This window comes from Rhopalosiphum maidis, chromosome 2, assembly GCF_003676215.2.
Source record: "Rhopalosiphum maidis isolate BTI-1 chromosome 2, ASM367621v3, whole genome shotgun sequence".
Classification (NCBI taxonomy): domain Eukaryota; kingdom Metazoa; phylum Arthropoda; class Insecta; order Hemiptera; family Aphididae; genus Rhopalosiphum; species Rhopalosiphum maidis.
Genome location: NC_040878.1, coordinates 25460019 through 25475413, shown reverse-complemented (window position 1 = coordinate 25475413; position 15395 = coordinate 25460019). Strand labels below are relative to the sequence as shown.

Here is a 15395-nt window from a genome sequence, read left to right as displayed (position 1 = left end):
TTGAACGTATAATACACATTATAGTATTTACTATGTTGCAATCTCATTAATAATGATCTATTTTAACAGCTCTAACCCAACAAAAAGAGTATGTTTGTCCAAAATGAAGAGATAAAATAAAATATAGGTTATAAAAAAATTAAATACATAACTCTATTACAAATGTATATACTTATATAATATAATTTGCGCGCTAATATTATTTATGTGTTTTGGGTTGTTTTACAGTTAATATTTGAAACAATTTGTTCGGGAAACGACAATGCTATATATTCCTACAAGTCAAGGCAATCGGACAAAGCGACCAGACAAAAAAGAAGTCAAGTGCGCAGTAAAAGGTCAATTATAAATTAGGCGTAGATATTGGTATGTACATAGAGATGTATACTTTGAACTCGGGGAAAGGGTAAGGGAGAGATAGAGAAAGAAAGAAGAAGTGGATTTCGACTCATCCTAGTTCTGACCCTCAAAACAAAAAATTACGCCAGCAAGCCTATATAGGTATACACATAATATACAGATACCTGAGTGGGGAAGTTAATGCGGATTACGCGAGTATAAAACCAGCGAGCGGACAGACATATGCCTCCTATGTTGCAATAACCATATATATTTATTTTACATTTTTTTTCACTTTCATTTCTGTCGAGAGTCCGCGAGCTCGAACCTAAAACCGAACCAGTCTGGCGCTGCAGGCTCGTCGTCGTACCTCTTTCATTTTCGTCTACATACCTCATTATTTTTGATATATTTTTACTGATGTTCTCATTTTTTAATCTGAAAAAGTGTTTAACTTCAAATTATGCTTGTGACAAAATGTTTTTTTATTGCAATTATTGTGAATTGTGACGAATTCCAGTGGTTCACCTGATACGAACGTCGTCCATTTTTACCATAATATTTCGAGCAGGTGTGCTGAAACTTATCAGGAAAGCTTCGATTTTACTGATTGTATCAACGAAACTCAGGTATCTACATTTTGTTAATAATAATATAAATATATTATATATAGTATATAAATAAAAATATTACAAGGCAGTTAAAATATTATTTTATTAGATTAAATCAGTTTTATTATCGATTATAATTCTAGTATTTGTTAGCATTTTTAATTTTGTCCCATACGGTTTTGAAAATTCATTGTAAGTAGGTATTATATGGTGTTAAATTAAAGAAAAAACTATTTCTAGCGGTAGATAGTATAAATATTTTCAACTTTAACGCCGTATTTCATCCCGTTATTATAACTAATACATACAATCCTATTATATAATCATATAAAATAATGTATAATATTAACTAGGTAATAACTTTAATATTATTTTTTTAGGATTCTTTTACAAATAATATAATTGGAATATCAACGTAGGTATTTTATGTAGTTTCGCCATTAAAAAAATATGCAGATTTCGATCATTACTTGGGCATTATGCCTGTCTAATTAATTACACTTACGTATTATTAAAAAGATAGCTTTTCAGAAAAGACAGAAGTTTGCAAAAAGCCTTTATATAATATTCTTTTTTTCATTTATGTAGGTATATAATATTACAAGTTGATACTCTCATAATATAAGTGAATGTTACGTTAAAAAGTACATAGCAAGTTATTAAAAATTACATAACCGCATATGTATTTTTATAGAAATCGTTACACTAGGTCAATATGCTTTAAACTAGTTTATGAATCGCGTATTATTTAACTGCTTATGTCCGTGTTAAACACACCGAATATAATATATTATTGTGTATATTTTAGTATTTTACACTACAAGTTATTGGGAAAAAACAAAAATGTTATTTTACATAATAGGTACATTAATCTAACTATATGACATAGGTACATATTTTAATTTATTTATTTATGTAACAAATTACATAAATGATCGAAAGATTTTTTCAATGGTTGTAAAAAGTCATGTATAAAGGTATTCAACACTATATTGAAACGTGCATATCTGTTGATACTTAAGTTGAAAATATTTTGATTCATAATAAACTTAATTTTGTTTATTTGATAAAATTATATAATATTATTAACATGTCTGATATTACATATTATAAAAATGTATTTTATTTTTATTTTAACGAACAAAATCTTATATAAATATATTTATTTGAATTTTTTTTACATTATTTAAATGTAATAGATCTGTTCTATACATATCAACTGTGAAATTTATATTAACCAATATTTCTGAACACATTCGTAATAATGAGCAATTTGAAATCGCCCGGCAAAATGCATAAATTAGTTAGCTGTTACATTGATTATACACTGATTACAAATACTGTACATTTAATCAGTAATTATTATTATGATGTCTAATATAGTGAACACTGAACATCAAAACCGGTTCCAAGTCGATGATTTACTTCCCATAAGACATTATGTACAAATGTGTGTATATTATATAAATAATATTTATAAATTATATATTATCCATTTGTAATAATATAATAAAAACTATCAAAAGTGGGACATAAAGATTTAACATATAACTTATTATGCTTCATAGATTTAAAAATTAATAACTACATACTTAATAAAAATGAATTTATTTTAAATGTCTTATGTTCGATAACTGAAAGTTTTGGTTGAAAACAATACAGAAAAAAATTTTTATTTAATTAATAAAAAATAAACTTATATTTGATCAAAATCGATAATATTTAAAAATCAATAATAACACTTTTATAGATTTACTAATCAATTTTGGATTTATTTTCTACAATTGTAGGACGTAACTAGTTTATCTTAGTACTTAATAGATATTTTTAATTCTTCATAAATTAATAAATTGTCACGATATTCCAAAATATTTCGTTATACCTATTTGATGAGCAGAACCCTAAACTGATGAAATAATATCACGTAAACTCTATATGATTCAGACGTATTTGATACTTGGACAGGTTCGAGAGTGAAAGGATCGCAGGAAAGAGGTTGCTTACTTCGTATGCGCATTACGTATGTTTCTAACGATGTACAACAAAAATTTCAATTTTATAAGTACTAAATAGGACGAATATAATATATGTATTGATTGTACTGGTATTACGAGAGCCTTGAATAATACCCTAAGACTTAAACAAAGGTTCTTCAGGTAAAAGTTCAATTATTAGATTTTTATGGCCAATAAAATGTAAGTACAAGGTCTTCAAACATTATTGTAGGCATTGGCAAATTCTTACAAATGAGATTGGTCAGGTGGTAAACAATAACTACTACAAAAGATGATGTTAATATTCCCGTGATAAATGTATATATATTTATATAAAATGTATTTTAATAAACAATAATTATTAGTATAATTTCAAAAATATTATAAACGAGTAGTATATACATATTTATTTTTTCTATAATTATATTTGTTTTAACTTACAATAACGATTTAATAATTGCTTATTTATAATATTATTACATCGCAACGTAAATACGGTTAACTTACTTTCTAATTCTTTTCCTATTATTCAATAAAAAGTACTCAAAACCCAATACATCGTTTATTGTTAATTAACCAGTAAATACTATAATAACTGTTTATATAATTGGAAATTCAATTTAAGTTAATAGATATATTATGATTTAATTTACGTGTCATTAACCGATTTGAACTTTATGATTTTAGAAACACATTATATTTATCTTCTATTTACATCATTTTTTCTAACCTGGAATTTAAAATAATTTATAAATTAATTTTAATTTGTTAAATCAGTAAGTGGGTGCTAATTTTTATTATTGTCATCGTACGAATGAATGTGATCCTTCGTTATTCTTAGTACATTATAAAAAAAAACTATTTTATTAAAAAATTATCACACGTGATAGCATATCATGAAATACATTTTTATTCGAAATCTAAATAATTCTTAGCTTATAAATTCAGTTATTTAAAACTTACAAATAGACAATTTAGCAAATCTTTATTCAGCCGTTTCAATTTTGTGTTATTAGCTTAAATATAAGAGTGAGTTGACCTATTATTAAACACAAATATAAGGACATTAACTGTGTTTTCTTGTGAGGTATAAGTATATTATGTAAAATAAATGCTCACTATTCGCTTAAAAATTAAAATATTATCAAGATCAATGAAAGAACAAAAATAATATTATTACCTTTAAATTTGATAATTCATCAATTCATGCTAAGATTTTAGTTGATAACGACAAATTGTACACTTCTGAACGTAAAATTCTATACGTTTTGCAATAATAAGACAGAATCAACACACGCGGTTACGACATTTTATGAAATACAAAATAATCTATATCCAGTTTATCACATATTCATTATTTCCAAATATAATTTTATTTTTTTGTTTTGTTTTGTCTACAATTATTATAGATTGTTATTATTTTTAAATAGGGTTATAAATATTTTAGGATACTCTGCTTAAGATTAATTTATTTATTTGACTCAAATGGTATCGGTTGCCTAATTGTGAAAGTATAATAGTGCTAGAGTCATTATATGTACCGATTGGTTTGCAAAAACGATTAAGCGCCCATACGGCTATTTTTTATCAAACCCAAATCACATTATAATACATGTTTTTGTATTACAAAGCAATACAATCATTACAGAAATAGCGTTTAGGACAAACATTGTAACTTATGGACAACATGCTATTATAACAAAGTGATCAGCAGTTAAAAGTGTATCTAATTTATTTACTAACCCAATGGAAAAAAAAAATCCATAACTCAACCCACACATTATTATTCGTTAATAGCCTAAATAATTTACGGAGAACTTTAAAATCAACTGAGATTTTGTACTCTCGTGTCCATGATTTGCGTATTTCTGCTTTGTGAAGTACCATATCACGGAGAACAGAGAAGCACAATTTTTCCTGTATTGATACGTTCCGGCGCGGTTGTACGTAGAAAACCATATCTTGACAAAGCTATACTAAATTTTCATTGGATTTATTCAACAACAGTTGATTACGGCATAATATTGTTAATAATTGATAATATAGCTTTTATCGTGCTTTCGCGTTTGGTTATAGCCAATAAATGCCTCATTTAAGTAATTGTTGTCTTTTCTATCGAATGTATTTAATATGTTATAACTCATAATACATTTTAATATATTTTTTGTTTATAAACTGTTAATTTATACGGTTGTTATGATTTTTTTTTTTCAATAAGTCGATGGTTTATTTTGAACTTTGATCAACAATACGTATACACTGCACATAATTATCTATTTAAATATTGAACATCTATAAAATGTATATCCTCTATATATTATAGTTTAATATCTATACTCAGGAGAACAGATCTACTAAAGATTTACACAACCTACTATAATTATTATCGCTATGGTATTGATATAGGTACACATTATGTACATATAATCAACGCGCTACACTATGTCTATATAGTTTCACTATTCCTGCTGTTGTATTAATAAATTGACCATCAATAATGTAATTACGCGATCGATACGCGATACCTCGACCTACATGTTGGCAGTATGAAATATTAATCATTACAATTTACAAATGTTACATTATTATTAGTGAATCCATGATAATAATGTGATTTGTACGCGATCGCGGTGCACTACAGGACATCGAATAGTACGTCGGTACCTTCTGAATAATATCGTCTTCGACATATGACCTTATATCACTGCTGTCGTTTCTGTAATGATAATAATATGACCTTACTGCAGCGTTCAACACTGTGTTATTATTTTTATTAATGGGGCTTAGATTTTTTTCACCAAACTTTTTATTAATTTTGTTTTGTTCTGTGTTGTGCGGTGTGTGTGTGTTTACTGTTTTTTCATTCACGCCAGCTATACATATATATATTGTTCTACTACAATTTTACATCAAGGAACATTTAGATAAATTATCGTCATTGTCTTTTAATGTGTGCGATTAAAACGCTGTCCGGGGTAAATAAAATCATACGTCACTCGTTATTAGTGTTATTACATCCGATCTTATCATATTATTATAATGTACAGCGTTCAGATAATATAATAAAAAGAATACGTTGTCAGACTTATAGCAATCTTATTTTATTTTGACTTTTTTTTTCTAACTTATGTCTAACTCAAATTATGGTGTAAATATAAATATTTTAGATATTATTATTAGTAAATCGATATTGCTAATATTTCAAACTTAATTGTAGAGTTAACGATAACCATGATTTTATATGCTGTAGGATGATGTTATGTAAAATATTAGTCTCGATATTATTGTCAGTTTAGGAACTATTTTAAGCACTAATATGTTCAGACATAAATGAATATATATACTGTTAATTTAGGAAAGGTGGTATAAATAACAACTTTCAAACGTTTTTCCGTCAATGTTAATCGGAATCACCAATGAGAACGATTTTGTGGGTACTTCTCACCACAGAACTGACCAAGACCTTGCAATAATTTCCTTGGTACACATTGAAACGACCCAGAGAAAATATCAGCTCCTCCATTGTAAAAAAAAAAAAAAATATTTTTTATATAATCTATTTTTATTTTGTTTTAGATAACACGAATGAAACATGGCGTCGGTTCTGGTAAACATGGCCATCGACAGATATATAAATCTCGTGGACTCCATAAGCGGTATTTTTTAATTATTTTTTTTTAGATTTTATACTTTAAGTAATATAGTTAATTATATTACATAAAAGCTATACAATTAATCATACTTTTAAATCTCAATAATAATTTTTTCTTACAAAACAAAAAATTGTTTTTCGTTTTTAATACAGACCCCCGAGTGAACGACTGGCCATTGATGGACAGCCCGTTCCCAACACTTATCATGGTCATCACATACTTATATATCGTCACATACCTGGGGCCTAAAGTAATGGCCAATCGAAAACCCTTCAAACTGAACAATATACTAGTGTGGTACAATGCTGGCCAAGTCGTCTTCAGTCTCTTCATGCTGTGGGAGGTAGGATCTATTGCAAAAATTAAAATAACAATAACCGCGATTTCAAACATAATTTCTTACAAGATTTAAAATTCTGCTGTCAATCATATTATAAATCATTGCATAATACAAACACGTTTTAATACCATAAGAACGAAAGTCACTGAGGTGTGTGATAGCATGAAATATAATATATTATGGTTTTGAGTGTCAATGGGTCAGAATCTTCTTCGGATAGGTATATACTATATAATAATATTTCCATAGGTATAAAATAGTAAGTAATAATAGTTAATTCAGTTACATAATACAAGCTAGCCTATTCCGTATAATTGAATTTTATCGGAATGTCTAACAATATACACAATAATAATCAACTAATACCTATATTTATCTTACTACTTGATGTGGCACGCACAAATAGTTATTTCATCAGAGTTATAGAGAACCGGAATTAAAATTACGTATAGTCCGTATTATTTTTTAATTATTAAAAAAAAAAAATTTTCACTTATTATGAACGAATTTTGGACCTTCCTATATCAGCATATTATATTTTTAATAATTAATTATATAAGCGACTATAAGGAAAGATGTAAACTGGGACGAAACTTCAAAATAGACTCTGACTATTTTCTTTTCGTAGATAGCAAATTAAGTTCATAAATTTGAAGACATCTTTTCGCGTGCACGTAATAATGATACGATGTAGGTAACGAATGGTGAAGAAAGGACGATTTTGGACGATTGCGGAAGCTCTGTCGCGATTTCTACGCTTACGGAGAATTTGTAGACGTACCTGACCTTGACCCATTTCTATCCAGATAGTTTTTTTTCTCGCTGTTTTATCGAAAATCAAACTTTGACATTGAAATCCGCAAAATTGTTACAATATCACTCAACGTATAAATACCAAAAAATGGATACACTGCGTATTACCACATCGTCGTTTATCGTTTCTGGCTTTTCAGCCATTCAAAAGTCGACCACGCCGTGTTGCTATACTATTGAATATTACGTACAAAACCTGAAAACGATCCTATCCACGTGGTTTTGGCATTCGTAGCACAATTCATTACGCTTCGAGTGTACTTACCTGTTTTATTTTAATATGTATTTATTATGTTCAGTGGCGTTCCCAATTTTTCAATAGCATTTATTTACTATACATTCAATGGCGTCCCCGCAGAGTTTATTTATCGGATATCGATGGATGCTATGCAGATGACAACTGCCTGCACAGAAATGGATACGAAATATATACAGTTTAGAAATCAGTACGTCCATCACAGTCGACTTTTTAATTTTTACATTTAATTATTTTCATATAACGTGTACGCTGCGTATTACAGTCAAATACGAAAAAATTCTTTGTCGATGGGAATATTGACTTAGCTTACAACAGCTTAACGGATTGATAAGTGTACAATTTTCAGTGATAAAAACGTTGAATTCAAAATGTTTTTACCTTAAATTTTGTACGATTTTTTTGCAGTCATGTTATTACAAATTTAAAATATCCAAATGTAACATCAAAATTAGCGAATAGGAAAACGTAACCGAATTTTTATTATATTTCAATATTATCTGGCTCGGTACCGTCACTCGTATATTATTATTAAATATATACTAAACATATATGCAACCAGCGTGTACCTATCTACCGGGATGTGATGTAACACGCGGTCGAACAACAAACGCCCCTCTTTTCCAGCCCGCCCGCCCTGCTGCCGTCCTTGTGATGCAATCTTCACGCCGACCCAACCCCGGCCCGGCCAGCTCACGTTCCTTTTTCCTTCTTCGTCGTCTTCTTCTTCTGCCGCTGCTCACACTTTCACTCGATCCGCAGCTTGTCGGCATCGGGTCACTTGCATCGAGGTCATGATCACGCGCGGTCCACGTGTTATGCAGTCGTCGCGCTCCTCGCGCCAACGGCCGGTCGGACTATTATCGACCGTGTTTATCGTTGGTACGCGCTGTGGCAAGGACTGTGTACACGTAAACAACATAAACTTACCACCCGCCAGACGTGACGCCCCTAAGTTATCTAATGGCGTCGCCGCTTTTCATCACCCGAGGAGGTTTTGGGGGCGGCCATGAACCCCTTCTATTCAAAATTTAAAAAAATATAAATTCTTGTCTTAAGCAATTAATACAAACCATAGTATGTAGAATATTTAAATTTCCGTAATGGAATGACAAAAACAATGTATTTAAAATAATATTTTTCTTTCGCATAGGAGTCCATAATAAATAACAGTATTATAATATTTAGATAAATTTTTTTTAATTTTGGTGGCTGTTTGTCATCCTATCATAAAACGAGAACACGCAATCCCAATACATTTTTATATTTTTACTAGAAATTTTTTTTTACAATTTTACTTATATGTGATTTGTTATGTACCTATTAATTTTATTATAGACAAATTTAAAGAAAACTATTAAATAAAATAATTTTTACGGTAGTACGGTACTATTTAATTTGTTTGTTTCGTTAAAGTAATTAGCGACTTAAAGATAAAGTGATAGATCTGAGATCACTTATAGTACTTAGCCGTAATTATTTTTTCTATGTTCGTCCTTGTTGATGTAGTTAGTTATCTTCCGTTAACCTGTATAATTGCATGGCCTCGTCAATAGATATTATGTACACAGAATCAGTGTCAAAAAAAAAAGTTCCCGTTATTTTTAATGGTAATTATTATCAATGTTAATTCACTTTTTAACTAGACAATAATTATTAAAAATCAAACAATAATTTAATTTTTGATTACCCATAAGTGATAAATTATTTAAAATGTACCAATAAATAGCTCATCAAACAAATAAAAAAAAAGTATAATGATATCATACTCGTCTTAATAAATGACGATTATTATTATTTTGTTGACTTCCGTGTTATTAAGTCCAAACAACGTTTGAAAAGATCAATATATTTTAAACTTAAAATTGTACTACTATTATTTTTTTTATAAGCAAAAACCTAAAATACCTACATATTTTCCAAAAATCTAAACAACACTTAATAATTATACACAGGAACTTCATTGGTTACATGCATAAACAAAACATGTCAAAAAAAAAGCCATACGAACAAAATTCATTAAACTAGTAGTTAAATTGAATTTAATAATGTTATATGTGTGCTACAATATTCTTTGTTTTATATTATAGAAGAATCCCAATTAATTGTTTTGTGTGATAATAATATAATTTTATATCAGTTTTTCGTTTTAAAATTTTCATATGTAGGTCAGTTAAATTGTATAGTATAACATTTACGCAACAATTTTGACGGTACGGTGAGTTTTGAAGAATTTTGTAACCTTTACAACCCATACACCGTGTATATAGGGAAATGAAAACATAACCCTTCCATCGCTTATTCGATGGGCTTTGTGCAGATAGGTTTCATTAATCTACCTATGACAAACCGCAGTGACTGTACTTTGCCAGTGTTTAGTGTTACGAAACGTTAAAAATTGCCGAGAACCCATTAATTATAATAATAATGATAAGGAAAAAAAGAAATGAAATGAATAAAATAATTATTGTGCCACCCAGTCGACCACTGGAACGTATACATACGTTGTGCACGCCCCGAGCTATCGTGTAAAATAGGTATATAATACTGTTAGTTACATAGGCGTATATAATGCTAGGTATAATAATATATAGTGCCTTCGAGTTTTTATCGAAAAATGCACATATTGTGAAATATGGATTTGAGAATAATAATTATTTCCGTACAGTTGAGAGATAATATTATAGATATTTGCAGTATACAAATCACCACTTTGATAATAGAAATGATAAAAAAAGAACATTCTAATATTATTTTTCAGCATTTGATGAGTGGATGGTTGTTGGACTACAGCTACAAATGTCAACCGGTCGACTATTCACATAATCCTACTGCACTGAGGGTATGTATAGAACGACGGTTAAAGTCGACGCGCGAGATTCAATCGTTTACGATGACACTATAATATTTATAATATTTTAATGGTGTTGATGGCCAACGGGTAATATTTGACATCGTGACAAATATTCAATACCACTATCGTTTTAAGATTATTCTATATAAGGTGAAGATACGAATGTGTGTTATACGCACTTCTAAAATTGAATATCTACTAAATTAAACTTCTTTTTTAAGTTGTCACAAATATAGCTCGCTTTATCAAAAATGGCTATGTTGGACCATAAGTTTCTTGGATTATCCGAAGATCAAACACATTTGAAAATTTGATTCGGGAATAAATTAAATTTTACTAGTCGAAATGATTCCAAAGAATTCTACAGAGACTAGAAACAATTCTAACCAAACTATAATAAACTTAATCGGTTCTGCTTTCATTAAATACCTATATATACATAAAACGATTTTTTTTTTATAGTTAATCAAGTCAATATATTTCAATATTATAATAAAATATCAGAAAAAACTAACGATCATATCGATATTTTTTATACAGTTGGCCATCATCTCTCTTTACCTACCTACCAACTAATTAGTAATTTTAATATTATATAAATGCTGAATATCATTACGCGTAATGTATATTACTGTACTAGGTACTATTATATTTATGTGTATATTAAATAATATGTATGGACTCGGCTATGTTTCAGATGGCTAACTTGTGTTGGTGGTACTACATATCCAAATTAACAGAATTCGTTGACACGGTAAATTAAAAACGATCGTCACATATTACGTAACACTCATACACATGTATTGTTTCAGGCATTTTTCGTTTTGAGGAAAAAGGACAACCAAATCAGCTTACTTCATTTGTACCACCATTCGCTTACACCTATCGAAACATGGATTTGCGTCAAATTCATTGCCGGTAAATATATATTTTACTGTGTTTGTCTAAACGTTTGAAAATTATATCAGTGCGTTAGCCAAAAAGTAATTCGGACCCAGTTCAAATCCACGAGCTGCAGGGCTAGGAAATCTCAAAATATAATTCGTTTTAAATACCCTAAGGAATCGAGCTTAAGTGTAGGTTTCGTACAATCGTTTTACAACAAATATTCTAGTCACGGAATTATAACACCACTGCCACCAATACATGTACATGGTACATGAATATCATGTGATGTATTTAATTCAATCATAAAATCTGAATTAGTTACATAAAGTACCTACGTCATTAGTGCGTGATAGTAATTAGTTTTCATAATTAATTTATAGCATCATTGTGCTTATGTAAGTTGTTTAAAAAATATTATTTTTTTTAATATTTTGTAAATGTTTTACACGCAATTTCGTAATAAAATAATAATTTTTAAAAAACAACAGCAAATTGTGTTATACCGTTTTAATTTCGATGACCTATTTTATTTTTTATTTATGTTTTTTTTTTTTTTGTTTAACAAAATATAATACACAGATAATTTGTTATATATTTTTAACCCAAGTGATAAATTCGTATAACGTTATGTAATCGAACACGAACGAGTATTTGATTAATGGTTTTTATGATATTATTTAGGTGGCCATGGAACATTTTCAAACTTGGTGAATAACATGGTACACGTAATCATGTACTTTTACTATATGATGTCCGCAATGGGACCTCAATATCAAAAGTACCTCTGGTGGAAGAAGCATTTGACTACCGTCCAATTGGTCTGTATTGACATGATGTTACATCATAATAATTCATATAAATTAAAAACTAAATACAACATTTTTTCTTCTGTCGTTAACGATAATATTGTCTTATAATTTTCACAGCTTCAATTTACGTTAGTATTTTTCCATTCGGCCCAAGTGCTATTTTTCGACTGTGGATATCCAAAATTAGTGGCCGCCCTCCTTTTGATTCACTCGACCATTTTCTTCGCTCTATTTTTCGACTTCTATCAACAGGCTTATAAAAAGAACAAGCTACTCCAATCCAAATCACAGTAAACGCGCTGCAGAGCGTTACATAAAGCGACTAAAATCCAATAATACCAATACAAACAATCCAATTATTACAAAATTAATGTTTAAGAAAATAATCATTTTGTGTCAACTACTTAAATAGTTGAAACTGATGGATTATATTTATGCACTGTGTGTCGAATCACAGCTAATTTGTATTATATATTTTTGTACTTGTAAATGTGACCTATTTAAGTTGTTCCCAAAAAGTTAGATATAAGTAAAGAATGGACGTTGGTTCGCTTTTCGATAAAGGCAATCAAATCGATGCATCGATATTTTAAGTTTTTAAGATAAATAATTATAATAATCAAAAACTAGTGATAATTGTTTTCAACTATAAATTGATGTATGCTCATTAAACTATAAATTATGAGTAATTTTTACAAGATACTATTATAACTATATTATAGAATATACAATATACAATTATAAATTTACTATGTAATGCAAACGAATAGACATTATATTATAACTAGACATTTATAAATGATTAAATAAGACTTCATGTTTATATTCGCTGACAATATTATTTTTAACAAATAAATGACAGGTTTACTAGATGTCTATATCGTTTTTGTTTTAAGTAAGGACGAATAATATTTATACTATTACATTTTATCTAAAATTAATATTTCCAAAATTATTCGATTTCTGATCAAAATGTGTTTATAATAATTAATTACTACTAATGACATGTAATCAAAATCATTTAATACTGTAATGCATGTTTTTGAAATCTTAAAAGAGTTAAAATGTTTATATCAACATCTATCACCCACTTAGATCATGAAAATATGACCGTATTGTTTATATGAATGTATGCAAAACATAATACTCTTATGTACACGAAACGCGTATATTAAGGAGTATTATTAAACATATAAGCAAATCAAAGTATCGCACTACACAACGTTACCAAAGATAAAGTTGTAGATGTTAAGAATATGTACAACAGTAAATTATTTGAAATAATGTAATACCTATTAAATTAAGTTTAATAGTTGTTTATTTCGATCAATTATAAAAAAAAACAATTATTCAATGCTAAACATTTATTGTTCAGAAACATCTAGCAATGTCTTAATATAATTTTTTTGTATTTTTAAATAAAATGAACGTTTTAATAATATTATATTATTATAGGTAACTCCTTTATAATTATCAATTGTATCAAGTATGTTTTATATAAATGTATTAGATATATAGATAGTATACTATTGGCATAAGTAATTGAGTAATTAATGCATACTTACAATCAAATAAAGTATAATTTTTAAATATTAAATAATTAATATGTAATAGTGAACCATTCAATGCTACAAATAAATTTAAATAAAAACATTTTTTTGTGATATAATAAATAAAAATAAATATTATAATTAAAATATCTTGCTTTTGTCAATCCTTAAATTTCGAAAATTTACGTATCCAAATTATAATATTAGGTATAAGTTATTAATTTATTAGGTTATTATAACATTTCAATTTAGCCATATTTAAATTATTTTGTCCTGAAATTTGCAGGTGATTATAAACTTGGTCTCAATTTTTCTCATGTAAAAATTAATACTTAAACAAAAAAAGGTCCAGAAGTTCTCCTGTCAAATTAGGTATTAACTTATGTTATTTTTAAAACCTATTATTTTGTCCATTTAGTATTATCCAGAAAAGACCATGAAGTTTTGATGCTAATATTATCCTCCAAAAATGATTTTATTAAATAAAATGATAGTTTGTAAACCACACTGAAACATAAATTCTTAATTCTAATATGAAAATGGCGTTATCTTAATGTTTAATGTTATATTTTAACTACTAATTTTCAACGAAAAGATATATGTATCTATATATTATTAATTTATTATTTATTATTCACAAATCAAATCGCATCAAGTTTAATATAAATCATGGGTAAAAATGATTGAGCTGAGTTTATAATCAATATTTTTTTATTACCTGCAATTTTCGGCCATGTTTACAAAAAAAAAAAAAACTGCGAGCGGAGTTTACATTTACCAAAATATTCAGATAAATGGAAACTAATACATCAAGTACCTTTATTTAGATCATGTTGATCTATTTAAAAAGCAAAAAAAACTTCAGTCAATATTTTTAATTTATCAAATCAAAAATATCTATCTACCTGTATAATATCAGAAATATCTACAGATAGCCTAAGTGTTTTTAAATTATTATTACAACAAAATATAAATTGAATAACTTGCAGTTATTTTTTTCCTTACCTTTTTGGCAAGAAGCATATAAGAATATTATAAAAGAATATTATAATTATGACTTGTATGTAAAAAATAAAAAACGAAAAACATTTTAGGGTAACTTATTTAAATATAATATCTTACACAAAATTGATGACATGTTTTTGTAGGTATCTACAAAATACTTTTTTATTTCCTTTACTTTCAAAATTTTAATTTGTACATAATATTAAATTATTTTAAGACATTAGAAGTTAATAACATAATGTTTATAAAAGTTTTGCTTTTTAATTTTTATACTTCGTAATTT

General features: G+C 27.8%; 1 protein-coding gene across 1 annotated transcript; it reads left to right on the top strand.

The window, feature by feature from the left end:
- The first annotated feature begins 610 nt into the window (after positions 1-610).
- On the top strand, positions 611-13435 carry LOC113551165 (elongation of very long chain fatty acids protein AAEL008004). The gene is made up of 8 exons (XM_026953236.1): positions 611-968; positions 6521-6600; positions 6750-6940; positions 10768-10848; positions 11558-11614; positions 11673-11778; positions 12430-12566; positions 12675-13435. The coding sequence occupies exons 2-8, from the start codon at positions 6537-6539 to the stop codon at positions 12849-12851; spliced, it is 813 nt and encodes a 270-aa protein (XP_026809037.1). The 5' UTR covers positions 611-968; positions 6521-6536; the 3' UTR covers positions 12852-13435.
- Positions 13436-15395: the final 1960 nt, after the last annotated feature.

Coding starts and splice junctions, on each gene's coding strand:
- LOC113551165 (XM_026953236.1), top strand. CDS start 6,537: ATGGCGTCGGTTCTGGTAAACATGGCCATCGACAGATATATAAATCTC. Junction 10,849..11,557: donor ATAATCCTACTGCACTGAGG/GTATGTATAGAA, acceptor GCTATGTTTCAG/ATGGCTAACTTGTGTTGGTG. Junction 11,779..12,429: donor TTGCGTCAAATTCATTGCCG/GTAAATATATAT, acceptor GATATTATTTAG/GTGGCCATGGAACATTTTCA.